The following is a 27612-nucleotide window of genomic DNA, read 5'->3' on the forward strand; positions in this document are numbered from 1 at the left end:
TTGGTCCCACTCAGGGCTGCTCAGGTCCTCCTCCTGGCTCTGTCTCAGAGATCATTCGTAGAAGTGCTCAAATGATCCAACTCAGTACTAGGGATTGAACCAGGCCCATTATGTAGCAAGGCAAGCACCTTACCCCCTGTACTGTCTCTCCAGCCCCTATGAATATATTTTTCAAAAAAAATTATAAAAAGAAACATGTACATTGGTTTACCTTTTTCTTTGACAAAGTTCTTTTGTACTTCTGGGATCAGGAAACTATAAACTAACTCTGCAACAATTTCCTCTGACTGAAGTGTAGTTCGACTAAAACATAAAAAAAAAATTTTTTTGGATGAGTTCTTTGGTGGCTTGTGTTAGGAACTTCACAGCTTATGTGTACTATTGACTCTTCCTTGATTAAGGATCTGAAATAGCATATTCCTGGTGAGCAGAGCTCACTCCATGGACATTGCATATGTAATCCTCTAAATAATTTACCTTGCCTGCTAGGAAGGGAATATAAGATAATCAACTCATATATGGAAACTTAAATCTAATGTTGAAGATACATATTCATATTGCTTTCTTGCTTTGCACATTCTCAAAGTTAGAAATATGAAAGTATTTGGATACCAGACTATAATCAAATACCCAGTTCCCAAGGAAAGGGAAACTGCACCAGACCCAGTGGGATATAGAAACCACAAAAAGGCGCATTCATGTTGATATCTCAAGAGTTGTGCTTTCCAGAGCAGCATGACAATTATAGCTGGAAATGATCATGCTGGAAAAGAACTGAGTGTTTAAAAGTAGGTAAAGGGATATTCTGAAAAACCTTTCAGTATCTATATTGCAAAACAGTGCCCAAAATGAAAGTGTGTGTGTGTATGAGAGAGAGAGAGAGAGAGAGAGAGAGAGAGAGAGAGAGAGAGAGAGAGAGAGAAGAAAATTGCCTCCCAAAGAGGTAGTCTGGTGGTGATGGGAAGGCACCTAGAGACACTGGTGCTGGGAAATGTACACTGATAGAGGGATGAGTGTTGGAACACTGTATGACTGAAATCTCATCATGAACAGCTTTGTAAGGGACTATTTCACAGTGATTCAATTAAAAAATCTTAAAGATAACAATTAAAAATAACAAATTTTTTAAGTTATGCTTTCCTTTTAAATAGTGAACACTAATGCATTAGCCATACACAAATATTTATCTGAAGGTTAAATCTTAAACTGCTGAAAATATTTGCAATTCCACCATCTTGAAGGGGGAAGGGAGTACATACCGGTCCTCCATTTCATAAGCAACATCATTGATCTGTTGAGCTATCTTCTCAATTTCTTCCCTGGCCTGAACGTCTGCGGTACTCTCTTCAGCATTTAGTATTATATCTTCCAGATAAGAGGATACAGTACTTTGATGAATTTTAATCATCTGCAAAGCCAATCCCCCAGAGTTACTCAGAACAGGGAAGCCATCGCAAACAAGACAAGGAAAATACACAGGCACTGCACAACAGCATATTTGTCTCTTGTGTTAAATCAATGTGCCTCTCACTGATCACTCCTTCTTGACCATTTAGTCAGTTCACCTCTGTCTAATCCATTTACCCACTCATTCTGAGCAGCCTGACAAGGGCATAAGTGATACTAGCCCGCAGAAAGGCGCTGGCCTTCAGAGTAACCTGGCTTAGGATTCTGACTTGCTTTCTATCGGCTCTGTGTCTTGGTCAAACTCCCTAACTGTGAGAGTAAAATAAGCAAACACTAATAAATGCTAATAAGTATTTCCCAATGTCTTTTCTCTCCCTCTACCTTAATAATAGAACCCCTGAGTTTTTCTGGGCCAAGTGCTTAGAATAAAATATACATTTTCTAGTACTATTGGTCCTCTTTCTTTCCTACCTTCTTCCTTTCTTTTTCTTCTTTCTTTTTTTTACTTCCCCTCTCTCTTTCTCGTTTCTTTTCTTCTGTGGTTCTGGGGATCACAGATGACAAGAGTTCCAGACTTAAACAGCAGGTCTGCTATGGCCGTGCTCAGCACAGACAGGATACTGGCACTGGGAAACTTACCTCATAGTCATGAGCTTGCAAGGTTGAAAGGCAGGTGCAATGAGCCACTGAGCTTTCTCTCCAGTCCTCCAGAAAGGATTCTTGAGAGAAAGGCGAGCACTTTTCTTTGTTTTGTTAGTTTAATCTCTCTTTTCATTACTTCTTTCTAGGGAATAATGCTGGAGCACTAGAAGTCATCCTAAAACTGTCACGAGTGGGCCAGCGAGATAGCTCAGCTGCCTGAGTGAATGTCTAGTACCCAGCACCACATGGCACCCAAGTAGTGCCAGGAGTGACCCTCAAGCACAGAGCTGGGTGTAGTGTCAGTAGATGTGGTCCCCAAACCAAAACTGCCATAAGGGTCATGCCTTAGCCCAGAAAATCAGAAAGTTAGGAGATACTCAGTATCTTCTGAAAATATTTAACTATTGTATCAAATTAGACTGCTTTAAATTTTTTCCTTAAAATAGTATAATGGTGATTTCAATATAAAAATAGTGTAATAGAATACATATTTCAAAAAAGGGTAGAGCACATAAAGGCTTAGATTTCTTCCAGCCCACAGCCCCTCCCATTCTTAAATGTTTTATGGTCAATTCCTGCTTTTCCCTTAATGGTTTGCTCCTTAAGCATTCAACCCAAAATAATAGCTGTTTTGCCTGTCTACAACAGATAGGCAGGAAGTACCGAAAGCACCAACTTACACGTGTATCCGCTCTCCTCCACAGAACTGCAGTTTGTTGGGGAAGGGAACTTTCCTATTTCATGTCTGAATATTCCTTTGTAACTGTGAGAATGCTCAGTAATTACCTGTTACTTGTTTCTTTTCACTGGGAGTTGGAGGAGGGTCACACCCAGTGCTCAGGGCTTACTCCTGGCTCTATGTTCAGGAATCACTCACTGTGGTGCTCGGGGAACCATAACCGGTACTGGGCATCAAATCAAGGTCAGCTGCATGCAAGGCAAGCACCTTCCCCGCTGTACTGTCTCTCTGGCCCATGTGTGAGGGTGGCACACATTCTGGTACCTGTTTATTGAAGAGGACTACGCCAGGATTGTGTATGTAAGGCCTACTGCAACACATCTACCTGTATGACACCAGATCCATGGTCTGGAATTCCTCCTCCTTCCTTAGGGGAGAGGTCCGATGACGAGTTTACTACTGTACGAGCCAGGCAAACAAGCAAATTATACTTGCTCAATGGCTAATCTGCACGGAGGCCTAAGCTGGCACTGTTAAGTTACAAAGGGACACACAATATGCCTGCTCTCTGGGAGTCCAGGAGGAAGCCAGTCCCTGAATGGAACAATTAGACAGCTGAGTCAGAAAACAGCTTAGAGATGGAAAGCTTCGTCTATCTCTAGCAATATATGTCCTCAAAAATTTACATATGGCTTCCTAAATATCAAAATTACTGGACACATATGTACTTATGAATAAATAAGGAAACATAGAAAGTGCTTAAATATGCATCTATATCATCTATATGTATTCCTTTATGCCTTTGCTACTTATTGTGCACAGGACTGTGGTTGTGAATATAAATACACAAATCCAAGAATGTGTTTGTATCCAGCATATATAAGGCAAAGGGCTAATATCTAAAGTACATTAAGCACCGACAAAGCTTAATAACAGCAAAAGTAACCCCAATTTAAAAAATGGGTGAGATGAACAACACACTCATGAAAAGGATATATGGATGGCCAGTAGACATATGAAAAAGTATATGCCATATATTATCAGAGAACTGAAAATTGAAAGGACAATAATATATCTTGCATCAATGAAAATGGTATATATTGAAAAGACCAGAAAGAACCAGTGTTGAGAGGATGCGGTGAGAAAAAAATGCTCACTCCTTGTTGGTGAGAATGTTGTCTGGTTCAGACTCTATGAAAGCAATATGGAGACTTCTAAAAAAAAGTAAGAATAAAATTTTCACATGACCCAGTGATTCTTCTTCTTGGTATCAACCCCTCAAACACAAGAGGATCCAACCAAAACTATACATATACACATATGTTCATTATAGTACTTAGATAGCACAGCGGGTAGGGCGTTTGCCTTGCATGCGGCCAACCCGGTTTTGATTCCTCCGCCCCTCTAGGAGAGCCCGGCAAGCTACCGAGAGTATCTCACCTACATGGTAAAGCCTGGCAAGCTACCCGTGAAGTATTTGATATGCCAAAGGCAGTAACAAGTCTCACAATGAAGACGTTACTAGGGCCACTTGAACAAATCAATGAACAACGGGAGAATAGTGCTACAGTACCATAGCAAGGATATGGAAATAATATATATATATATGTTCATTAACAGATGAATGGACAAGGAAGTTGTGATATGTACACAATGGAATTCTATGTAGCTTCAAGAAGAGATGAAACTTTGCAGTTTGCTGCAACTTGGATGAAACTGGGGAGTATAATGTTAAGTGGAAGAAGTTGGAGAACGACAAATACCAGATGATCTCACTCATTTGTGGGGAGGAATAAAACAAAGATAGAGATAATATTGAATGATTATAACCCCCTGGCCTTGGATTATATAACTAAGATTACTAAAATAAGGCCGGCAAGCTACCGAGAGAATTTCACCACACGGCAGAGCCTGGCAAGCTCCCCATGGTGTATTTGATATATCAAACACAGTAACAAAAAGTCTCACAATGTTACTGGGCCCGCTTGAGCAAATCAATGAACAACGAGAGGACAGTGACAGTGACAGTGACTAGGTGGAGGTTGGGGGGCGGGGGAGGGAGACGTTGGGGAGGCAGAAGAGGAAGACTGGAGGTAACATAAGGACAGTAGTGGAAGGTGTTGGCCACTTTGATGGTAGTAAGGCGCAGTAATTACATATCAAAACCATGTCAACCATAATTAATTACCATCAAAACCATATTATAAACTTTTTGTGTAAGTAAGTAAGTAAAGGCCCTCCCGTTGTTCATCGATTTGCTTGAGCGGGCCCAGTAACGTCTCCATTGGAGACTTTGTTGTTACTGTGTCTGGCATATCGAATACGTCGCGGGGATCTTGCCAGGCTCTGCCGTGCGGGTGAGATACTCTCGGTAGCTTGCCGGACTCTCCGAGAGGGGCGGAGGAATCGAACTCGGGTCGGCCATGTTGGCTGCGTGCAAGGCAAACGCCCTACCGCTGTGCTATTGCTCCAGCCCAAACTTTTTGTGTAAACTACAATATTACTGCTACTGCTGCTACCACCACCACCACCACTACTATTACTACTAATACTACTGAATTTTAAAATAGTCAAAACAAAAGTAGTGGCATAAAACAAGAAAACTAAGTTTTACACTCTAAAAACAAAAAAAAGTGGGACCGAAGTGCTAATACTGTGGGCAGGGCACTTGCTTTTCATGTGGCTGATGGAGGTTCAATTCCTGGCACCCCACATAGTCTCCTGAGCACTGCCAGGAGTGATACCTGAGTCCAGAGCCAGGCGTAAGCCCAGGACACCATTGGGTGTAGCCACAAAATAAAATAAATAAGCAGAGTATATGAGTGTACAGGCTAGAGAGCTAGAAAAGGGGGTAAGCCACTTGCCTTAAACATGGCTGCCCGGGTTCAATCCTGGGTACCACATACGTCCCCCCAAGCACAGCCAGAAGTGAGCCCTGAACACCACTACACACGGCCCCCAAAAACAAAATAAATATAAGTCTGGATCAGTGTTTCTCAGTATCTCTATATATTTGTGTATGGGCATGTTTATCTTTTCTGTTTTGTGTAGGGAGGAGGCTGGAGGACACTGGTTGTCCTTTCCCCGGCCCTGTTCTCAGGGCTTGCCCATAGTCCCATCTCTCCAGCCCAACATGTTTGTCATTAAGAGAGTTTTATGAAGGAAAGTTGGTGATGAAGATGATGGATGGTATCTGAATATGGAGTCTATTATCCTTAAATCATCCTGGAAAAGTCATCCTAATCCTTTCTTTCCCTTTCTAAACATGACTCACATTTCCTGGCATCATTCAAAAAGAAAAAAATTAAGGAGGGAAGGAAGAAAGGAAGAAACGAAGGAGGAAAACGCCCTTTCAATAAAGCCTTTCGCCTTCTTTCTTTCTCCAGATTGGTTCCTTTGTTCTGTACCACGTTATTCTCAATCTTGGTTGACTTGTCCTCTCCCAACTGGTTTTACCCAGTAATTGATAGCAGGAAAAATAACTTCTAATTTAAATGTTTATATATCTTAATAACTCTTCTTAAAGAAATATGTATTAGGATGGCAGAAAACTAGAATCTGAATACTGTTGGTTATTAAATATTATACATGATCTGTTACTTCTGTTAAATTGTTGAACCTGGGGCTGGAGTAGTAGTACAGTGGGTAGGGAGCTTGTCTTACATGTGGCCAATGTGATACGTATACAATGGGCCAGGTTCCATCCCTAGTATCATATATGGATCATATATGGTTCCCCCGAGCCCACCAGGAATAAACCCTGAGTACTTCCAGGTGTGACCCAAGAAAACAAAAAGGAAAAAAAAGTTGAGCCTGAAAAATGTATAGCCAAAGTATCTTAAGCTTTATAAAAGGAAGGCAGATTGTTTAGTTTTAATCCATTTTTTTCGTTTGCTTTTGTTTTTTCGGTTACAAAAACACCCATCAAATAGTATTCATCTTTGGAGTTGGAGAGATAGTACAGTGGGAAGGATGTTTGCCTTGCATACAAGTGACATGGGTTCAATCCCTGGCAGTATATATGGTCTCCCAAGCCAGACAGGAGTGATCCCTGAGCACAGAACCAGGAATAAGCCCTGAGCACTGCTGGATGTGTCCCCAAAAACAAACAAACCAAATAAAAGCCAAATAGTACATATCCTCAATCTTATTCCATGAAAATTGGACAAGTCATTGGAATCTTAAATCAAATTAGAAAACTCCAAACTGAAGTACAAAGCAAAACCACTATGTGGTAACACCTCAGGCCTGTAAGAATGTAGCATATTAAAAAAATCTGAAAACAATAAGCACTGGAGAGGATGTGGGAAAAGGTATGATGCATGTGAGACTGTGAACTGGTATAGCTCTATGGAGCTGATGTGGAGATTACTAATTCAAAGTGATGTGTGCACCCACATTATTATTATTATCATTATTATTATTATTGCAGCATTATTCATCACCTTCAGCAGGACATCAGCCTAAATGCCCACCAGCAGATGGCTGGATAGAGACTGTTGGGCATGTACTGTTCTTTTTTTTAATTGAATCCACCGTGAGTCTTGGTCATGCAATGATCAAACACCTATTCAGCAGTGACATTTTTCATCACCAAAACCCCCAGTATACTCCTCATTCAACCCCGACCACTACCTGTGTGGCAGATAATTTCCACATTACTCTTTCTATACTTTGATTACATTCAATATTTTGACACTAGTTTCACCATTATTATTTGTAATTTTCCCCAAACACTCAGACCTGCTGAAAAGGCAACATTAGACAATTTGTTTTCTATTGCTGGTTTTGAATAGCATATTATGATTTTGGAATTCTAAAATTTTAATAATTAGGTCTGGAGAGATTTCTGCCAAGAGCCACTCAGTTCCAAGATTCATTTGTGTGTCTCTGGGATAATGACCGTTAAGGAGCTTAATCAGTAGCGGGGGTGGGGTGGGGTGGGGTGTGTGTTCGTGGGCGGTCCCGTCAGAGTGGGGCACATGTACCATTCTTACTGGAATACGATACTACCATTAAATGACTAAATTGAGTTTTTGATACAAAATGGATGAATCCTGAGCTGATCATGCTAAGTGAAATAGCTAAGGAGTTGTAAGAGAATTGCATGATTTGACACTCATTTGTTGAATATAATTAAAGAAGAAAATCACGCAAAATAAAACTGAGAGAGAGAGAGAGAGAGAGAGAGAGAGAGAGAGAGAGAGAAGAAAATCGCTTTCCACAGAAGCAGGAAGGGGGTGGGAGGTGGAGGGCGATGGGAGGGAACCTGGGGACACTGGTGCTGGGAAATGGACACTGGTGGAGGGATGGGTGTTGGGACACTGTATGACTGAAACCTAATCATGAACAGATTTGTAAGGATCTATCTCAAAGTGATTCAATTAAAAAGTTTTTTAAAACTAAAAAACTTAGATTTGATGAAAACTTACGGTGGTTCCCAGGGAAAAAAGAACAAGGGAATGAGGAGAGGAATCTTTTTGGTGGTTGAGTGACACCAGGAATTTGAGGTGGGTTCAGTGTGTTTTATACAGACGTATTAAACTATATCCACGAAGTTCTGTTGTGCTCAAGACTGCTAATAAATCAATTAAGGAGGGGATGGGGAAAATCCCCAAATTCACATTTTTTTCTCTTTAGTCTGCGAAAGTCAAAAGGACATGCATGCAGTTCAGAATGCCTTCTGGAATATATTTTTTTAAAGTTACAACTTGGCTCTTTTTCTCTTGACCATGTGGCCCACATCTGTTCCGTGAGGCTTTCGGTCAGCTTTGCCTCCATTGCTCTGGGCTGTGCCTACTTCAGAAACAACTGGCCACCCTAGCCCTGCCCTCCACTCCCAGGAAGCTGGATACCCTGGCTGAAAGAATACGGATCAAGCTCTCCGATAACAAGAGCCAAGGGAAAAGAGCCTCTCCACCTTGGGATGTCTGGGTGCGGATGTGGCAGATGTGTGTGTGTTGGGCCAGAGGAACAGTGAAAATTCTCAAGGGGAATTTTCCCTTGAGGAAAGGGAACTCTGGGGGAAAAAAGACACACCAAAGGGATGAGGATGTTCGGTGCTATAGGCCTTGGGAGGCAGGCTGTGAAGCCCGGGACAAAACAGAGAGCAGGAAGCACCAACAAAGGGACACCGGTTCCAATACTGTGGCAGCAGAGCTCAGACTGGGAAGCCACATACTGGACTGAGTATAGAAGGAAACAGGACCTGGCCATAGCCAAGGGACAGACAGATGATACAGTTCACTGGCGAGGTCATGAGGGGATGACAAGTGACATCGTACATGGGAGAATGGGACAGGGGGAGAAGAGAGAGAGAGAGAGAGAGAGAGAGAGAGAGGAAGGAGACAGACAGAAAGAGGAAAGAGAGAGAAAAAAAGAGGAAGGAGAGAGAGAGACAGAGACAGAGAGAGAGAGAGAAGCCTGGATACTGGAGAGGAACCTACAACAACCTACTAAACTGTACAAAAATATACTATAGCTTAATATGCATCTTTAGTTCTATATGCAAATTTTACATGCAAAATTCAAGAACCCATTCAGGAAACAAACTGGCTTCACAGTAACAAGACTACATAGAAATCTCAAATATTTATTAATTGCATAGAACATACTGAGATAATTATTTGAGTGTATGCAACCCCAAAATATGCACATTTATTAATTTTTTAATTATATGTATACACTTCATTAGTAGTGTATTATGTATATTAAAATTAACCACCAAAGAGGGAATTAGAGAGGGACAAATTTTAGAAATAATATGAAATGAAGATTATGACTAAAGTCATTCAGATTTGGGCTGGAGAGACAGCATAGGGGTAAGGAACATGTCTTGCACATGGTCGACTCAAATTCAATCCTAGGCATCACACATGGTCGTTTGAGACCTGCCAGGAGTGACAGCTGAGCACAGAGCCAGGAGTACGACACCAGCACTACCAGGTGTGGCACCAAAACAAAACCAAAACAAAGCAAAAAAATTAAAATTAAGAGGTTAACCTTTTTTGCTTGTTTTGTTTTGGAGTCACAGCAGGTGGGGCTCCTGGCCATTTCTGGCAGTATTTGGGGGACATGCCCGGAAGTTCTCAGGGGGTCCCCACAATGCCAGAAACTGAACTTGGGATCCGGGCATGCAAAGCTTATGCCCAGATAATAGCTCTCTCTCTCTCTCTCTCTCTCTCTCTCTCTCCTCTTTCTCCCTCTCTCCCTCTCTCTCTCTCTCTTTCAAAGGGAACTTAGGTTAAAGTTCCTTCCCTCACAAATTATCTCCAATCTTTTTAACACTTGACCTTGAAGAGGGTGAAAATGTTTTGCACTATTAGTTAGTGATCCAATTACTGTTTGCACCTTGATCACTTTGGAATTCCGCCTCACTTGTGTCTTGGTCAGAATGCTAATTTACCACAAGAGCATTCTAAATCCCATATGGATCTCTTTAGACCAACCTGCTTTTCTAAATTCCATCTGCGTATTCACTTGCGGAAGTGACAGCACCATGACATCTCAGACTCAACAGAAATCAAAGTCCTGAGTGTACCCCTGCCCCTAACCACTGCCCCTCTTGGCCTTCCCACCTCAGGACCCGGACCATCTTCCGCAGTTGCTCAAGCCTGTCTTCCCTCCAGACCTGTTCTCCACACAGCAAGCAGGGCAGCCTTGTGAAAGGAACCACCGTCCTCTAATCCTGTACTTGTCTGAGTGTCAGTTGGCACTTAAGCTCCAAGGAGGAGCACGGATTCCCTCTGACGCATTCCTCAATGCCCTGGCTTGGTGAGGAAACCCAAAACAGGTTTGCTAGGGGCAAGAGCAGCAGAGAGCATCTGCCAGCTGCAGACCCCAAGTCTCCTCTGTGGGGCCCTGACTCCAGGCCCCAACCCGCCACCCAGAGCCCCCACTTGCCTCCTTAAATATCTGGTCCTCCTCCCGCAGGCGCCTCTCCTCCAGCTGGCGCCGGCCACTCTCCTCGGCCTCCCGCATCCTCCGCTGTCGCTCTGCCATCATGGCAAAGGCGTGGATGCGCCTCTCCTCCTGCAGTCTCACCAGCTCTTTTGACAGGAAGTCGAACATGTCGGCCAGCACCCCTCCTTCCAGGCCAGCCAAGTGGTCCTCAATCAGCGACAACTTAAAAAAATAAAAGATAGCTTATGAAGGATGCAGATTCCACTGAGGACAGTGACTTGTCAAAAGGGGCATCTGCTAACCAAACTCCCGACAGGCCCTCCTCTTTCAGAAGGCGCTCAGTTTTTATTGGGTCTATTGTCCCTGGCCCCATCCCAAGGGTTCTTAGTAGGAAAACGCATGCTACAAATTTAGACGCCATGAGAAAGTGAATTACTCCTTCACTGGCAGATTATAGTCTTCATATTTCAAAGAGGGTTTAACAAAAAAATTTCTGCTAGTCTCTACCTAGAATGATATTTTCCTTTGTTCAATTTTATCAGAAGGTGATATGCATATTTTCTCAGATATAAAGGGAAATGCCAAGGTTTGTAGCAAAAGGTAATACTGAAATTTGATAAAATATGATCTCCTAGAATTTTACTTACAATTCCTTTGAATTTTTTACTGCTTGGACCTTTAACATCAATTTGGGGAATGCTGAGATCTTGACCAACATGAAAGTGGAAAACCATAGTACTTTTTGTTTTATCCTTTTGAATAATTTAAAAATCATTAACAACTATCTTTAAAACAGAGCAGGAAAAATCTTCCGCTTCTATGATCGTTGAGGTAAGAAGCAGGGTGGGGAGGACTCAGCCAGCAATAAGCCACAGAATCTATTCATAGCCTTGACTCAAGGAAAGCAAAAGTGTTCAGGGAGGCTGTATCAGTTACTTCGACTGGTAGAACTTCAACCTATAAAAACTCCTGCAAAGAATATTCAGGGAGGACAATTCTGCATATTCCCAGTCACATGTAATGCAACAGAGGCACACCTCATTTGACTGCATTTTGTTTTACTGAATATTGCAAATGCTGCACCTTTTAAGGACACCTTGAACGCTTGTGGCAGCCCTTATCTACCTGGAGCAAGTCTACGGGGGCCATTTTTCCAACAGTATATGCTTACTTTGTGCTTTGTGGTTTTTCTTTAAGATATTCTTTTATGCATGGGGGGAGGGACAGCAGCCCCAGAGGTGCTCAGAGTTTACTCACAGTTCTGTGCTTGGAGGTCACTCCTAGCAGTGCTCAGATTGAACCCAGGCCTCCCACACACAAAACATGCACGTGAGTCCTTTGAACTATCTATCAAGTTATTTTTTGTTTGATTGGTTTTGGGGCGACACCTGGCAGTGTTCAGGGTTACTCCTGACTCTGTGCTCAGGGATCATGAATAGTGGTACTTGGGAACACCATATGTGGTGCCAAGGATCAAAACGAGGTTAGCCGTGTGCAAGGCAAGAGCACACCCCAGTACTACCTCTCTGTCCCTAATCCAGTCTGCATTTTTAGACATAATGTTACTATACAATTAATAGTCTGCCATGCAGTGTAACATGTATATCGTGGAAGACAAAAAAAAAATTACTGACTCCTTTCATTGTGATATCTGCTTTCCCACCGAGGTCTAAACAGACGTGCAATATCTGTGAAGTAACAGGACATTTCCTGGGCTGTTTTCATGGAGACACAATAGAAGGCAGGAAGGGGACACCAGCCGAGCTGCTGGTGCTTAGATATAAGGGGCTCACTGCCTGCGATTGGGCAGAGCTGACGGTCAATTGGTTAATTTCTTGGCTATCACTGTATCACTGTCATCCCGTTGTTCCTCGATTTACTCGAGCGGGTGCCGGTAACGTCTCTATTCATCCCAGCCCTGAGATTTTAGCAGCCTCTTCTTACTCATCTTTCCCAATGATTGGAGGCTCTTTCAGGGTCATGGGAATGAAACCTGTTATTTTTACTGTTCTTGGCATATCGAATATGCCATGGGGAGCTTGCCAGGCTCTGCCTGTGTGGGCAGGATACTCTTGGTAGCTTGCCGGGCTCTCCAAGATCTGAGTGGGAGAGTCAGTGAACGCTTATCTACTCTACAGTCAAAAAACACATTTAGAATGTGTTGTCTAGACAACTGAAAAGGATGGGAGAAACATTTGGTCAAGAGCTACAAATACCAGCTCTCAGGGGACAGGGCCGAGAGCTCCTGGTGAGTAGTAGCGCATTTTATCTGTCTTTTCACCAGTATGAGCTATGTACAGCTCCAAAACTTGCAAGTGTTTCCTGTTTTGGGGACCATTTGTTCGGTTAGGCTCCCACTAACTGAAATACAAGTCACCAAACAGATAGGAAAAGTGAAGAGAAAAGTCTTACATGTTGAGCTCCTTCCCTCAAGCTCAACTCCTGAAGGATCGTAAGGCTCATAACTCACATTACAGACTACGGACGGTCATGTTTCAAAATGCAGGCAGTGGGGCTCTGGAGAGAATGCAGGGGAAGTCCCCTTCCAGGCACCATCCCCAGTAACCCAAGGCCTCCTAAGCACAGTCAGGTGGCGGCCTGGAGACCCTGGAGTACTGTCCAGGTGGCCCTGGTACTCTCAGCATCACAGACACTGCATCCTGGGACTCTGCCATGGAACTCCAGTACAGCTGGCCCAAAACTGCAGGGGTGGCCCCAAGAGGTCCCTGAGCACTGCTTGAGAAGCCCCCAAATGAAATTAAAAACAATGATGTAGACGATAATAAGAGCAATAAGATTGTGTGTGTGTGTGTGTGTGTGTAGGGGAGTGTTATTTCTTAATGTTATTCTATTTATTGATTATCATGCTGTTGATGCAGCAATAAAAATCAAAGAAGAAAAGGAAACAAGAGAGAGCAAAGAGAGTGGGGACGAGAACCTTATTCTCATGCAGGTTCCTTTGTCGCTGTAAGGCCAAGGTCACTTGCTTCTCAGCTTTCTTCACCATCCTTTCATCTTCCTGCAGTGCATGACTGGTGCGCAGTTCCTGGATCAACTCCAGACGCTTCTCCTTCCCTTCAAACATCTGTATCAAAACCAAGTAAAGAGACACTTGCAGGTGAGCACCGTAACACCCCTGTAGTGAGCTAGGAGGCCCTGTGACAGCTAGCAGGGTGTCTAGAAAGTAGATGCGGGTGGTGAAGAGCAGAGGCTTAGTTATCCTTGGCTTAATTTGTTTGTTTGTTTGTTTGTTTTTTGGTTGGTTTTGGTATTCAGGGCTTACTCTGGGCTCTGCACTCAGAGATCAGTCCTGGAGATGCTCAGTTGACCATACAGGGTGTTGGGGATTGAACCTAGTTAAGCAAAGCTAGGCCTTACCCATTGTACTATCTATTCAGCCCTATGGCTTGATTCCTTAAGAGACCTCCCTCAAAGAATCAGACTGGCCACTTTGGGTTCATATTAGTCAGCTAGAACCTTCTCCCCAATCTTGTGTTCCTTCCTTAAGAAATACGGACTTTTCTTTTCCACTTGATCTATCCCCAGACCATAATACAGAATCTGTTGCCAGCCGGCCACACCTCGCTCTGGGAAAGTAAAGAATTTAGAATAATGCTGAACACTGGGTGCTGTCCTGGGATGATTCCTCTTACCTAAGTCTTTTAATCGTCATAATTGCCAGAGTCAGAGATACTGCACAGGGGGCTAAGACTTGCAGGTGGCTGACCCTGACCTGAACCTTAGTAACGCATATGATCCCCCAGCACCAACAGGAATGATCTCTGAACACAGAGCCAGGAGTAAATCCTGATCTGGGGCCCCAAAACCAGTGAAATAAAAGAAAATGACTGCATAGAGAGGGGGGAAGTGTAGCTGGGGGTTGATAGACGTGTTCATACTATACGAGTAGGATTAATCACATGGGGGCTTGACAGCCAGGGTGACAGGTTTGAGTCAGCTGGCAGTAAATGCAATCCCTCTTACACTCAGGTGACTTGCCCATAAAATGGGGGTTTTGATAGGGAAAGAAAGAGATGTATACATAGAGCACAGAATATATTATGTGGGTGTATAGTTGAGGTTCAAAATGATGTTTTTTTTTTAAAGTTGGGTTTTGGGCACTTGGATTGTTTCCAGATTCTAGCTACTGTGAATTGTGAACTGGTGAACTGTGCTGCATTGAACATACAGATACAAATGTCATTTCTACTGTGTGGTGTTTTTTTTTTTTGCACTCCTGGGTTGTATTCCCAGAAGTGGTATTCCTGAATCATATGGAAGCTAGTCTTTTGAGGACTGTCCATACTGTTTTCCAAAACAGCTGGGCCTGTAGGCACTCCCACCAACAAGGGCCAGGAGGATTGGTCCAGTTGGAAGCCTGCCTCAAAGGCTGGGGGAGAGGCATTGGGCTAGAGAAGGGTCCACTCTGACAATGATGGTTGGAGTGATTGTTCTGGATGGGAGATGTGTGCTGAATATGGGTAAAGGACTAAATATCATGGCTTCTCAGTATCTGTATTACAAACCATAATGCCCAAAAGGAGAGAGAGAGAGAGAGAGAGAGAGAGAGAGAGAGAGAGAGAGAGAGAGAAGACCAGTGCCTGCGGGGTGAGGGGGAAGCATAAGAAGCATGAGGAATATTGGATTCATTGGTGTGAGAAAATGTACACTGGTGGGGGGACAGGTGTTGGAACATTGTATGATTGAAACCCGATCATGAAAGCTTCATAACTGTATCTCATGGTGATTCAATAGACAATTAAAATTTTTTTAAATAAATAAATAAAAAGTTGGTTTTGGTGCCACACTCAGGCTCTGTGCTCAGGGACCACACCTGGTGTAGAGTGATGCTTGCTATGCTCAGGGAACTATCCGGCAAGAAATTCACTCCCATTCACTCCAAGGAATTCCAAGGGATTCCATTTTCTCCAAGGGAGCTGGCCCAGAAACCCTTCAGGAATCTCTCCTGAGCGAGAAGCACTGGCCCTACCCACCATATTCTGAACTGCTCTGCCTCGGAGTAACTTCTGCAGGTAGATCACAGCCATGTCTATGTCTTCTTCTTCCTGAAAGAACAAAGGCAGAAGCAAGGGGTTGGAGTGCAGCCGCAGTCGACTTCCAATATTTGGGGAAGAAATGCAGACCAAGGAATAGTCTTCAGAGAAGTGAGGAAGAAACCACATTGCCCACCTCTTTGGAGATAGCATATTTTAAGTGCAACACACTTTATTGTCAACACTTATTATGATTTTTTCCATGATAAAAATCATTATCTTGGGCTGGAGCAATAGCACAGCAGGTGGGGCATTTGCTTTGCATGCAGCCAACCCAGGTTCGAGTCCCAGTATTCCACATGGTCCCCCGAGCACCGTCAGGAGTGATTCCTGAGTTCAGAGCCAGGAGTAACCACTGAGCATCACTGGGTGTGACCCAAAAAGCAAAAAAAAATCATTAACTCTTATCAGTAAGGCAAGAATTCACCTGCAGCCACACAGGGATACCTACGCATTCAGTTGTTTTCTTTTGGGGGCCATATTTGGGGGTGCTCAGGTTCTGTGCACTCTCGGATCACCCTCAGTGGTGCTCTGGAGAGCATACAGCTGCGAAGTTCAGTCCCCACAGGCACTGAGGATTGCATCTGCTCAGCTGGGCTTAGGGCAGGCCTTACACCAGCGTTACTGTCTCTCTGACCCCATTCAGTCAATCTCACATTTTATATTTTTGTAGTCCTTGCCTGAAAAACCTTTTGGAAGCAACAAGAATTCCATCTGACATCCCTTTTGCAATTCTTTTTAAATGTTTAATCATGAGGAAACATCACTAGTTTGACATGGGGTATAGAGTGGGAGTTACCAAGCATCTCAGAAGAATTTAGCTAAACTGGCAAAAATCAGCATATAACAAACAATATTAGTCATCCACAAAAATCACCCTCAATAGTAACTTGAGGAAAACAGAAAGGCCAGAGTCTGCAAATGGAATTAAGTTGCCTCTGAATGGAAAAGAAAGAAACAGCCAAGCCAATGGCACTGCACAGAGGAATGACGACCAATAAACCACAGGCAGGGTCAGAACAGCAGGGACTTGAAGTATGGTGCTGCCAGCAGGTCAATCTGTACCTGTGAGGCGAGTGCATCAGCCTGATGGTGCCTTTAGACTTCCAGATACCCCAAAAATTGCTGCTGTGCCTTTGGCCAGACTCCAACAACTTGGGGCCAAGTTTACCAAGAAAGTAAATGGCCAAAAGTTAGGTATGTGGGAGACACACCCACAAACCAACTCCGGCTCAGCTATATAATTGGAGGGAAGACCTCTCTTGTTCCTGATCAAACTGCTTAACGGCCATGATCCCAGAGACTGATAAACAAATCTCAGAACCCAGCGGCTTTTGGCAGAAATACGTAAGGTCCCCACAATAGGTTACCAGTACCAGGCCACCCCCAGTGGGAATAGGTTTTGTGCCTTGGCCTGTTCCCCCTGGTGACTTGGTGGCTGCCATCCTCCAGAGGCTATTTGACAGTCAGGTTTGGGCCCGCAGTGACGAGAGACATGTGAGGCCTCACAGGATGGGGATGGAGCCGGCCCTTTCCCCCCCACCCCCCCATGAGACCCTGGGTCACCACCGACGAATGGCCTCTCTGGGATTTAATTGTTAAAATTTCAGAATTCCAAAATCGTGTGGCCACTATGGCAAATGATTTGTTCATCTACTTTTGCCTTTTCAGCAGGTCTGAGTGTTGGGGTAAAATCCCAAATGATAATGGCGGGTCTGGTGTCAAAATATTGAATGTAATCAAAGTAGAGAGAAAGGAATGTGGAAATCGTCTGCCCACAAGTAGGGGGAGGGTATGGGAGGGGGGGTATACTGGGGTTTTGGGGGTGGGGAATGGACACTGGTGAAGGGACAAGTGTTTCAACATTGTATGACTGAGACTTAAACCGGAAAGCTTTATAACTGCTCTCATGGTGATTCAATAAAAAAAAAATTTATAAAAAAGAAAAAAAAAGGTGGAGTTCATGCCCAATTCAATCAACCTAATCAATGGCTGAATAAATCGCAATACTCCTACATTCACTGTCACTCTCACTATCCTCCCGTTGTTGATCAATTTGCTCAAGCGGGCCCAGTAATGTCACCATTGTGAGACTTGTTTTCCTGTGTTTTGGCATATTGAATACATCACGGGTAGCTCCTACATTAAAAAAAAAAAAAAAAGAACAATGGCAGGGACATGTGGAGTTACTGTCCAGAAGTACAGATGGCTGTGGGATGGGAATGCTCGAGTCCTCCACAGATGTGACTCATCAGAGGGCCCTCGGAAGCTCCTCCTCCCTCTGCCAAAGCACTCATTTGCTGCAGACTCCATGAAGGTCCGCCCTGCATTGGGGAGCACAGGCTGGCCAGCTAAGAGGACCACCTCAACCCTCCAGGCCGGCAGTTCTACTACTGCCTGTACCACCTCACCCCAGCCCTGCCTCATGGGAGATGGGAGAGTAAGACTTCATCAATCTCTGTATTTCACTGCAGAATCGTCTCAGATTCGTGGACAATCTTTGTTTATTCATTCTTTCTTTTTTTGAATGAAAGTAGGGTGCAGATATTGTATGAAGCTTAAAGCAAAAACTGTGCCATATTACTGAAAACAAAACAAGGTGTGACAATTCTGTGGTAAAATACAGTTCTTTCATTTGATACACAGACAGCCTTCTAGTACCCATTTTATTATATAAGTATTTTATTCATTGTATTTTCATTCCTTTTCCTTTTTTCCAGTTGTGGGGTCACATCCAGCAGTGCTCAGTGGGTCACTCCCATTTTCCTCAGTCTTGGGGCTCCATCCAGCTACAGCATGCATAGCATTTGGAAACACCACTTTTTTTTATTTAATTTTTTAATAGAAAAGTGTGTGTTTCTATTCTTGGAAAATATTGGATTTATATTCCATTTTATGTAGTTCGCTTTGGTGTTATTTGAAACCTAAACATAAGAAAGGTCTTGGGAGAGACTGGAGAGATAATACAGTGAGCAGGCACTTGCCTTGCATGCAGCTGGCCCAGGTTCGATGCCTGACACCTTCACATGGACCCCTGAACCTAGCAGAAGTGGCCCTGGGCACAGCTGGAGCCAGGAGTGCCTCAAAAACCAAAACTGAAACAGATCTTAGGAAATGAACACTTGTTAAATTCTTGTGTGTGTGTGTGTGTGTGTGTGTTTTAACCCAAACTATCTGAATAAACTGACAGCAACACTGGTTTAATTATTTGATTATTTCAAAGGAAATTAGTTTCAAACTTACATTAGAACACATCACCAAGGTTGGAGTTGGAAGCCGGGGCTGAGGGATCGGCTTTTTCTCAAGGAAGCGCAGAGGCTTCTTCGGTTCGGGAACCTCATACTTCTTATCCAACAGTGCCTGAAATGACACCAGCTCACATCATTTCTTAGCCTTGTCTGTCCTCACACTGTAGGATCTAGACATAGACAAGAATATTAATCAGAAATACCTTCTCTATTCCTGGACACTGTGAGAAAGTCCAAACTGGGGCACTTGGATGGGATGCTTTAATTTCCCTGAGGATACATCAACCACCAACCAGGGCCAGAGAGAGAGAGTATAGCAGGTAGGGTGCTTGCCGTGTACACAGCTACCCAGGTTCAGTCCCCAGCACCCAGATGGCCCCCCAGATTAAAAAATCTGGCAATAACCATCAAAATGATAAATTATACAAATATTGTGGATCAGCAATTCCATGTCTGAAAATTTTTTTCTAGATATACATGTGCCAAATTACAGGCAGAGTAAAAATTCCTTGCAGCCGCGTTTTAATAGAATTTAAAATTTGGGAGCCAGAGTAATAGGACAGCAGGTTGGGCATTTGCCACCAGGAATGATCCTTGAGCACAGAGCCCGGAGTAAGCCCTGAGTACAGCTGGCTATGCCACCAAACAAACAAAAAATTAATCATTTTTTGTAGGGCGTTTGCCTTGCATGCAGCCAACATGGCCAACCCGAGTTCAATTCCTCCACCCCTCTCGGAGAGCCCGGCAAGCTACCGAGAGTATCTCGCCCGCACGGCAGAGCCTGGCAAGCCACCCGTGATGTATTCGATATGCCAAACACAGTAACAACAAAGTCTCCAATGGAGACGTTACTGGGCCCGCTCGAGCAAATCAATGAACAACGGGAGGACAGTGACGGACAGTGACTACTGTATGTGAAGCCTCAAAAGATAAGCTGATATGGGGGGAATTGTTATTTACTCTAAAAATTGTTTAAAGTTCATCAACATCTTTTTCTAAAATGGGAATTAAAAGTTGTTATTTTTGTTTTGTTTTGGGGACACACTCTTTAGTGCTCAGGGTATACTCCTGGGCCTGTGCTCAGGGATCATTCCTCCTGGTAGCATTTGGGGCACCAAATGTGGTGCTGGGGATCAAACCTATCCTACCCACTGTACTATCTCTCCAGTCCTTAAAATTATTTGTTAGTTATTAAAAGCTTCTGTCATTAGCCAAGGATATGGCTCACTGGTACAACACATGCCTTATATATGTCTGATACTTTTATTTTTTTATTATTTTTTTAATAGTGAGACATCATGAGGTACAGTTGCAGACTTACACATTTTTGTGCTTGGGTTTCAATTATACAATGATCAAATACCCATCCCTCCACCGGTGCCCATTTCCCACCACCACAGATCCCAGTATCCCTCCCACCCCCCTCCCCCCCATCCCACCCTGCCTCTGTGGCAGGGCATTCCCCTCTGTTCTCTCTCTCTTTTTGGGTGTTGTGGTTTGCAAAAGAAACATTGAGTGGCAATCATGTTTGGTCTATAGTCTACTTTCAGCATGCTTCTCCCATCCTGGGAGGATCCTCCCAACACCTGATACTTTTAAATTAAAAGTAATTTAAAAAAACCCTCTGCCTTTTGTGATTTAAAAATCGTGCGTTAGTTATTTTTTATTACATAATACATTTTGTACTACTTTTACCACAAAAAAATTAAAAAGCGATAAAACTTGACATTAATAAAATACAAGTCAAATTTGGAATGACATGAAATTATTACAGTTTTTGTACAGCCTCTGAATGAAATATGTAATTCATTTCTATGACTGCAATTAGTAAAGCAACAGAAAGCAGGCTCAGCCTAAACCTTCTAAACAATTCTAAACTCAGGCATTGTTTGAATGAAATGCCTTGAACTACTGTTTTTTCCTGGGGTGGATGGAAGGCCTGCTGCACAGGGCACTGGGATTGAGGCCATTCTTGGTGTTCTATGACCCAGAAGTGCTGGGGGTCACCAGAACTATACCCACCGGTACTCAGTGTCCCATGTGGTGCAGGGGATCCATCTCGGTCCTCGCAGCTAAAGTGTGCACTCTTCACCCCACTTAAACGACTTTGAAACAGTGATTCTTGCAGATTATGTTGGTAGAGATGTGGGGAAACAGACACTCTCATGGTTGATATTAGTACACCAATTATATAGATGGCTTAAAACTAAATTTTCTAAGAAAATCTTGCAATGACCATCAAAATGATATATTATACAAATATTGTGGATCAGCAATTCCATGTCTGAAATTTTTTTTCTAGATATGCATGTGCCAAATTTCAGGCAGAGTAATTCCTTGCAGCCTTGTCTTAATATTAGAATTTCAAACTTGGGAGCCAGAGTAATAGGACAGCAGGTTGGGCATCTGCCTTGCACACAGCTGACCCAGGTTAGATGCCCTGCGTCCCATATGGTCCCCTGAACACCACCAGGTGAAGTTCCTGAGTGAGCCAGGAATAACCCTTGAGCATTGCTGGGTGTGACCCAAAAACCAAAAATAAACAAATAAATACAGTGGAAACAATACAAATATTCATCAAAATATTTTATGGTTCCATTTATATAATGCTACATTGCATTAGAAAATTTAAAAAAAAAAGCTTTTCTGATAACACGGACATGGAAGGATATTACATGTTAAAAATCCTCAGCAAAAAAAAAAAAAAAAATCCTCAGCAAGTGCAGTAAATACTTGCACATGTGAGGCCCCAGGTCCAATCCCCAATACCAAACAGTTTTTAAAGATACATATATGTATTATACATATTTGTTTAGACATATAAATATACACACATATATTTCAGATACAGCATACATACATTTGCTTATATAAAATATATATTAAGGACAGAAATGAAACTGGAAACACCTGTTGCTTCCAAAAATATCTACATAACTGAAAGACAGGAACAGATGGGAAATATTTCTGCTAATACCGTAACTCATGAATGTTAAATGATGTGATACAATTCTTACTTGGGAAATACAAGAGTAAAGGAAGACAACTCCAATTCTGAAGAAAAAATATTTTATAAATTAAAATTAAAATGGTCAAAGAGTCCAGCTGAAAATAAAGGCATAATATAATCAATAATGAAAAAATAATGATTTCTTTCATCTCAACCTCACTATTACCTTGAAAGGTAAATTTGAGAGAGTATAACGGACACCAATATTTTATATAGTCAAGTAAGAAAAATGCATTTCACTTACGACTATAAAATAAAAATTCGAATAAGAGAAGGAACACATGGAGGGTGCGGGATCCCGGAGGAAAAGAAAAAAGAAAAAACAGGTTCCAAAAAGAGCCGAGAGCACCGGGAAGTTCCAGATGGAGTAGGCGCCGCATCCCGCCTCCCCCAGATGGAACCCTGGTGACCAGAAGCCTCTACAAACACAGCTCGAGTATGCGGGAACGAGGACTTTTTCTCAAATCTGCCGGACTACACCTCCCAGGTAACCTCTGATCCCGGAAGTCATGCCCACAGCCCGCCCCCCAGCGCCATCTTTGAAACGTTCAGAATAAGAGAAGGAACACATGGAGGGTGCGGGATCCCGGAGGAAAAGAAAAAAGAAAAAACAGGTTCCAAAAAGAGCCGAGAGCACCGGGAAGTTCCAGATGGAGTAGGCGCCGCATCCCGCCTCCCCCAGATGGAACCCTGGTGACCAGAAGCCTCTACAAACACAGCTCGAGTATGCGGGAACGAGGACTTTTTCTCAAAACCGCGCGGCCGCTTATGCGGCCGCGCGACATCTCTCTATATACAAAGTGATCAATGAGAAGTAAACCACCCAATCTTTCTCCCTGAAAATCAGAGTTAAGTTTGGAGCATGGCCACAGCCCCAGAAACACAAGGACTTAATGCAGAAACCAGCAGCTTAGAGCAGAAAAGTGAACGGACGATGCGTTAACCCAGGCCATCATTTCTGCCCAGAGGGGAAAAGGGTGTTGCCCCATTCGCCCTCTCTTCTCTGGAAAGAAGGATGGCAGCCGCATGGGAGCCTTGTGGACAGCAGGTATGAGCCGGGGGTGTGGGGGCGACTAAAACCTCATGGGAAGAGGGGCGTTCCGGTCCGTCCTTCACGCCCTACCGAGGTCACCAGTTGCCCCCCACGAGCGGCTCTCCAGCACGGCCACAGCCCCAGAAGCACAAGGGCTTAATGCAGAACCCAGCAGCTTGGAGCAGAAAAGTGAAAGGACTATGCGTTAATCCAGGCAATCATTTCTGCCCAGAGGGGAAAGGGTGTTGCTCCCTTCCGCCCTCCTCCCTCTGGAAAGAAAGATGGCGGCCACATGGGAGCCTTGTGGACAGCAGGTATGAGCCGGGGGTGTGGGGGCGACTAAAACCTCATGGGAAGAGGGGCGTTCTGGTCCGTCCTTCACGCCCTACCGAGGTCACCAGTTGCCCCCCACGAGCGGCTCTCCAGCACAGCCACGGCCCCAGAAGCACAAGGACTTAATGCAGAACCCAGCAGCTTGGAGCAGAAAAGTGAACGGACTCTGCATTGATCCAGGCCATCAAGTCTGCCGGAGGGGAAAGGGTGTTGCCCCATTCGCCCTCTCCTCTCTGGAAAGAAAGATGGCGGCCACATGGGAGCCTTGTGGACAGCAGGTATGAGCCGGGAGTGTGGGGGCGACTAAAACCTCATGGGAAGGGGGGCGTTTCGGTCCGCCCTTCACGCCCTACCGAGGCCACCAGTTGCCCCCACGAGCGGCTCTCCAGCACGGCCACAGCCCCAGAAGCACAATGACCTAATGCAGAACCCAGCAGCTTGGAGCAGAAAAGTGAAAGGACTATGCGTTGATCCAGGCAATCATTTCTGCCCAGAGGGGAAAGGGTGTTGCTCCCTTCCGCCCTCCTCCCTCTGGAAAGAAAGATGGCGGCCACATGGGAGCCTTGTGGACAGCAGGTATGAGCCGGGGGTGTGGGGGCGACTAAAACCTCATGGGAAGGGGGGCGTTCTGGTCCGTCCTTCACGCCCTACCGAGGTCACCAGTTGCCCCCCGCGAGCGGCTCTCCAGCACGGCCACGGCCCCAGAAGCACAAGGACTTAATGCAGAACCCAGCAGCTTGGAGCAGAAAAGTGAACGGACTCTGCATTGATCCAGGCCATCAAGTCTGCCGGAGGGGAAAGGGTGTTGCCCCATTCGCCCTCTCCTCTTTGGAAAGAAAGATGGCGGCCACATGGGAGCCTTGTGGACAGCAGGTATGAGCCGGGAGTGTGGGGGCGACTAAAACCTCATGGGAAGGGGGGCGTTCTGGTCCGTCCTTCACGCCCTACCGAGGTCACCAGTTGCCCCCCGCGAGCGGCTCTCCAGCACGGCCAGGACTCCAGAACAGAAACCAATTTCTTAACTATCTGACTTTCAGTAGAAATACTTCCAGGTCAATAGGTAAAAGAGCAGAAATCCAAAACCAACATTTAATTCTTGAACCCAGCCGTAGAAAGCAAATCACTTCACAATGCTTTTTCAGCATGTCTGATTTGGGGGGGGGTAAACTCTAAATAATAGTGGTGAATCTTTTATTGAAACAATGAATCTAATCAAAGCAGATAGAGTGTTAACTAGAATTCATCTGCTTCACAGGGACGGGGAGGGGTGGGGGGTGGGGTTTTATTGGGGTTCTTCATGGTAAAAAATAAGTATTGGTAAAGGGAAATGTGTTTGATATTTGCATGACTGAGACATAAACCTGAAAGCTTTGTAACCTTTCCCACAGTGATTCAATAAATAAATTAAAAAAAAAAATAAAAAAATAAAAAAATAAAAAAAAAAATAAAAAAATAAAAAAAAAATAAAAATTCTGAAGAGCATATTAGTAAATCAAATCTAACAATATGTATATAGGAAGAGGGAGAGAGAGCAGAGGGCTGAGTAGAGGCTTCACATGCAGGAGGCAAAGGGTTTGTCCTGAGCACAATCACCACTAGGAACGGATCAAAAGTCAACAAAAACAAAATAAAATAAAATCTAACAATGAATTAAAAATAATAAATACACCTTGATCATGTTATGTTTATCCAGGTAAGAACGATAAATGGTGGGAAATAAGTGATTGTCAAGTACAGAATCTGCATGGATGAGACCTTGGAGCGATCTCTGGGACTGGGAACCAACAAATGATGAATGTTCCTCATAGCAATAATTTTACAAAGAATCCATGTATTACTGCCTCAATTGATTCAGGCAAAATATTTGATAAGATTCAACATAAACATATGATTTAAAGGCACAGTATTATAAGAATATTAGAAAAAAGAGAAGTATATAAGAATTTAAAGGAATTTCCACGCCATAGTAAAGACAAAAAGAAATTAAACAAAACAAGAGATAGCTTAACAGTGCTCCAGAGAATTAAAGGGTCAAGACGCAGATGTCTGGATGATTCTCAGTGCCCTCATTTTCATGAAAAGGCTACATCTGGGGGTGTTTGAGGTCACCATAATCAACCTAGAGAGGCTCGGGGACCGCCAGGGGTACAGCTATGGTTCTGAGGAGAGAGGCTCGTAATGCCAGGGGTGTGGTCTGTCACTTGAACTATCTCCTGGGTCACTCAAAGCCCTAATTTTTCATACCGACTATGGACTTCCATGGCTTCTTATTCCACTACTCAGACCAACTAACAGGCACACATGCACGGGCCAGTGATGTGAGTATGTCATAAACCAGTAAGTCTGAAATTATGGTTTCTGCCACATCAGCAGCATCTGGAAACTCAATTTTAAAATGCAAACACTCCAGACCTACTGAATCAGAAAGTTTGTGGCTAGGGCGAAGAGACATGTTTCAACAAGTTCTGCAAGCACTTCCGGTGTGCCCTACAGATGGAGCCCCACTCTCACAGACTAAGAATTCTGAAGCATTTAATTGCGTTCTGTATTCTGTTCCAATGACTGCAAGGGATAGCCAGGTTGGTGGATTATGTAGGACTGGCTCATGGGGATAACCATCAAACCTCCTCTCCTCAGTTATTTTAAATTAGATGAGAGAATGGCTAAACAAGTCTCCCCTTTTTGTGTGAAATTCTCTAGGGAGAATGCAGCCCATCACACTACTAAAACCATACTACTTAAACTACAACAAGTTCCTAAATCTGGAACTTGCTCCACCTCAATATAGCATCAAATTTAATATATAGATCCACAGTCAAGCACTTTCAGATAGTAATTTGACTTTCGAAAATCTCCAAGAGATTGTACAGTTTGAAATGAGTGAGGTAAACTACACTGGTTCAACAGAAGACAGGCAACCTACAGTAGAGAAATGTCTAAAAGAGGAGGCTGAGGATAAATATGTGTATTGAAAACCAAGTTCAAGATAAAGTGCAACAATTATTCTTTGCAAATGTTTCACTACAGCATCTTGTTGTCTGGATTAAGATCCTATCTTTTGAGGGCTGGGGAAATGGCCTGAAGGACTGAAGCAGATGCTTTGCATGTCTGAGTCCCAGACTCAATCACAGGCACTACATGGTCCCTTCAGCCCAGTTCTGCTGGGTGTGACCCAGAACGAGAAAGCCAAATGACAAAAAGAGAGATACCTTATGAACCTCTTCCAACTCACGTTCCAGTCTTGCTGACCTGTTCAGAAAACCAGCTTTGGTGGTGGTGACTTTGGGCTTTGGAGCTGTGATGCGGGGCTGTGTCACAAAATCAGGGATACATTCCTCAAGCTCAACTAATCCTATGGAAAAGGAAGAACAGGTGTTTAGTACCAAATGCTTAAATTTGGCCTTTTGAGTGATACTGTTCATTTTAGTAACTGTTCACCAAGAGATTCACTTAAAATTGTTTGATAAGGTGTATCTTAAAGAACTGAATTGTCCCTGAAATGAAAAGCCCATTTCTAGCTAATGACATCATCGTCTCAGTGGCTCAGACAACACGAGAAATGCAATCTAAGATAAAAGCACTGGGCTGTGAGCAAAGATCTGTGGCAGCTGCCTTGCATATATGGAAGGCCCTGGGTTTCACCTCCAGCAGTGCAAACACAAATGAATGAATTGATAATAAAATAGAAATACCCTTGAAAAAAGTAGTAAATTCTATAATAGCTATCAACAGAAAAATAATGATTATATTCTCCATGATATCATCAATTCTAAAGCAAACGTGGACCAATTTATCATAGTTTGCTCTGAAGGTAGCCAGCCAGAGCTCCAACTTCAGCCCTAAGACTTTCAACTTATGATCTTGATCATGTGAAGCCTTAAGTTGCTAAATGAAATGTGGGTGTGGGGGTTATGCTGAGAATTGACCCTCACACGCAAAGCATGCACTTTACCACTATGCTATACCCCTAATACCAAGCTGAAATATTCTCACCCAGTCTTTCTTGTCCTTCAGAGCCGGCACAGTCCAGTCCCAAGCTTTTCCTCTCACTCCCCAGTCCCCTGAACATTCATTTTCTGCCATTGCTTCTTCAAGAGTGATTTTATTACATAGTTCCTTTTTTCTTCATAACAAGGTATAGTAGAGCTTTTTCTATCCAGTTTTTATTGTTTATTTTTATTTTTTTTGTCATTGTTGTTTTGGGGCCACAGCTGGCAGTGCTCAGGACTTACTCCTGGTTCTGCACTCAGGGATCACTCACTCCTGAAGGTTCTCAGGGCATCATATGTGGTACATAATTCAAG

General features: G+C 43.6%; 1 protein-coding gene across 1 annotated transcript in view; it reads right to left on the reverse strand.

Annotated features, from left to right (window-relative positions):
* CFAP91 (cilia and flagella associated protein 91) overlaps positions 1 to 27612 on the reverse strand; it is an 89927-nt gene that overhangs the window by 4620 nt on the left and 57695 nt on the right. Inside the window, exons 10-16 of the mRNA XM_056109130.1 lie at positions 26518 to 26660; positions 18928 to 19044; positions 15625 to 15696; positions 13569 to 13715; positions 10631 to 10852; positions 1260 to 1408; positions 212 to 303 (exon numbers count right to left, since the gene is read on the reverse strand). Coding sequence (XP_055965105.1) covers positions 212 to 303; positions 1260 to 1408; positions 10631 to 10852; positions 13569 to 13715; positions 15625 to 15696; positions 18928 to 19044; positions 26518 to 26660 — 942 coding nt within the window. The remainder of the gene's footprint in view (positions 1 to 211; positions 304 to 1259; positions 1409 to 10630; positions 10853 to 13568; positions 13716 to 15624; positions 15697 to 18927; positions 19045 to 26517; positions 26661 to 27612) is intronic.

The sequence above is a fragment of the Sorex fumeus genome, unplaced genomic scaffold (assembly GCF_029834395.1).
Source record: "Sorex fumeus unplaced genomic scaffold, SorFum_2.1 ptg000265l, whole genome shotgun sequence".
Taxonomy (NCBI): Eukaryota; Metazoa; Chordata; class Mammalia; order Eulipotyphla; family Soricidae; genus Sorex; species Sorex fumeus.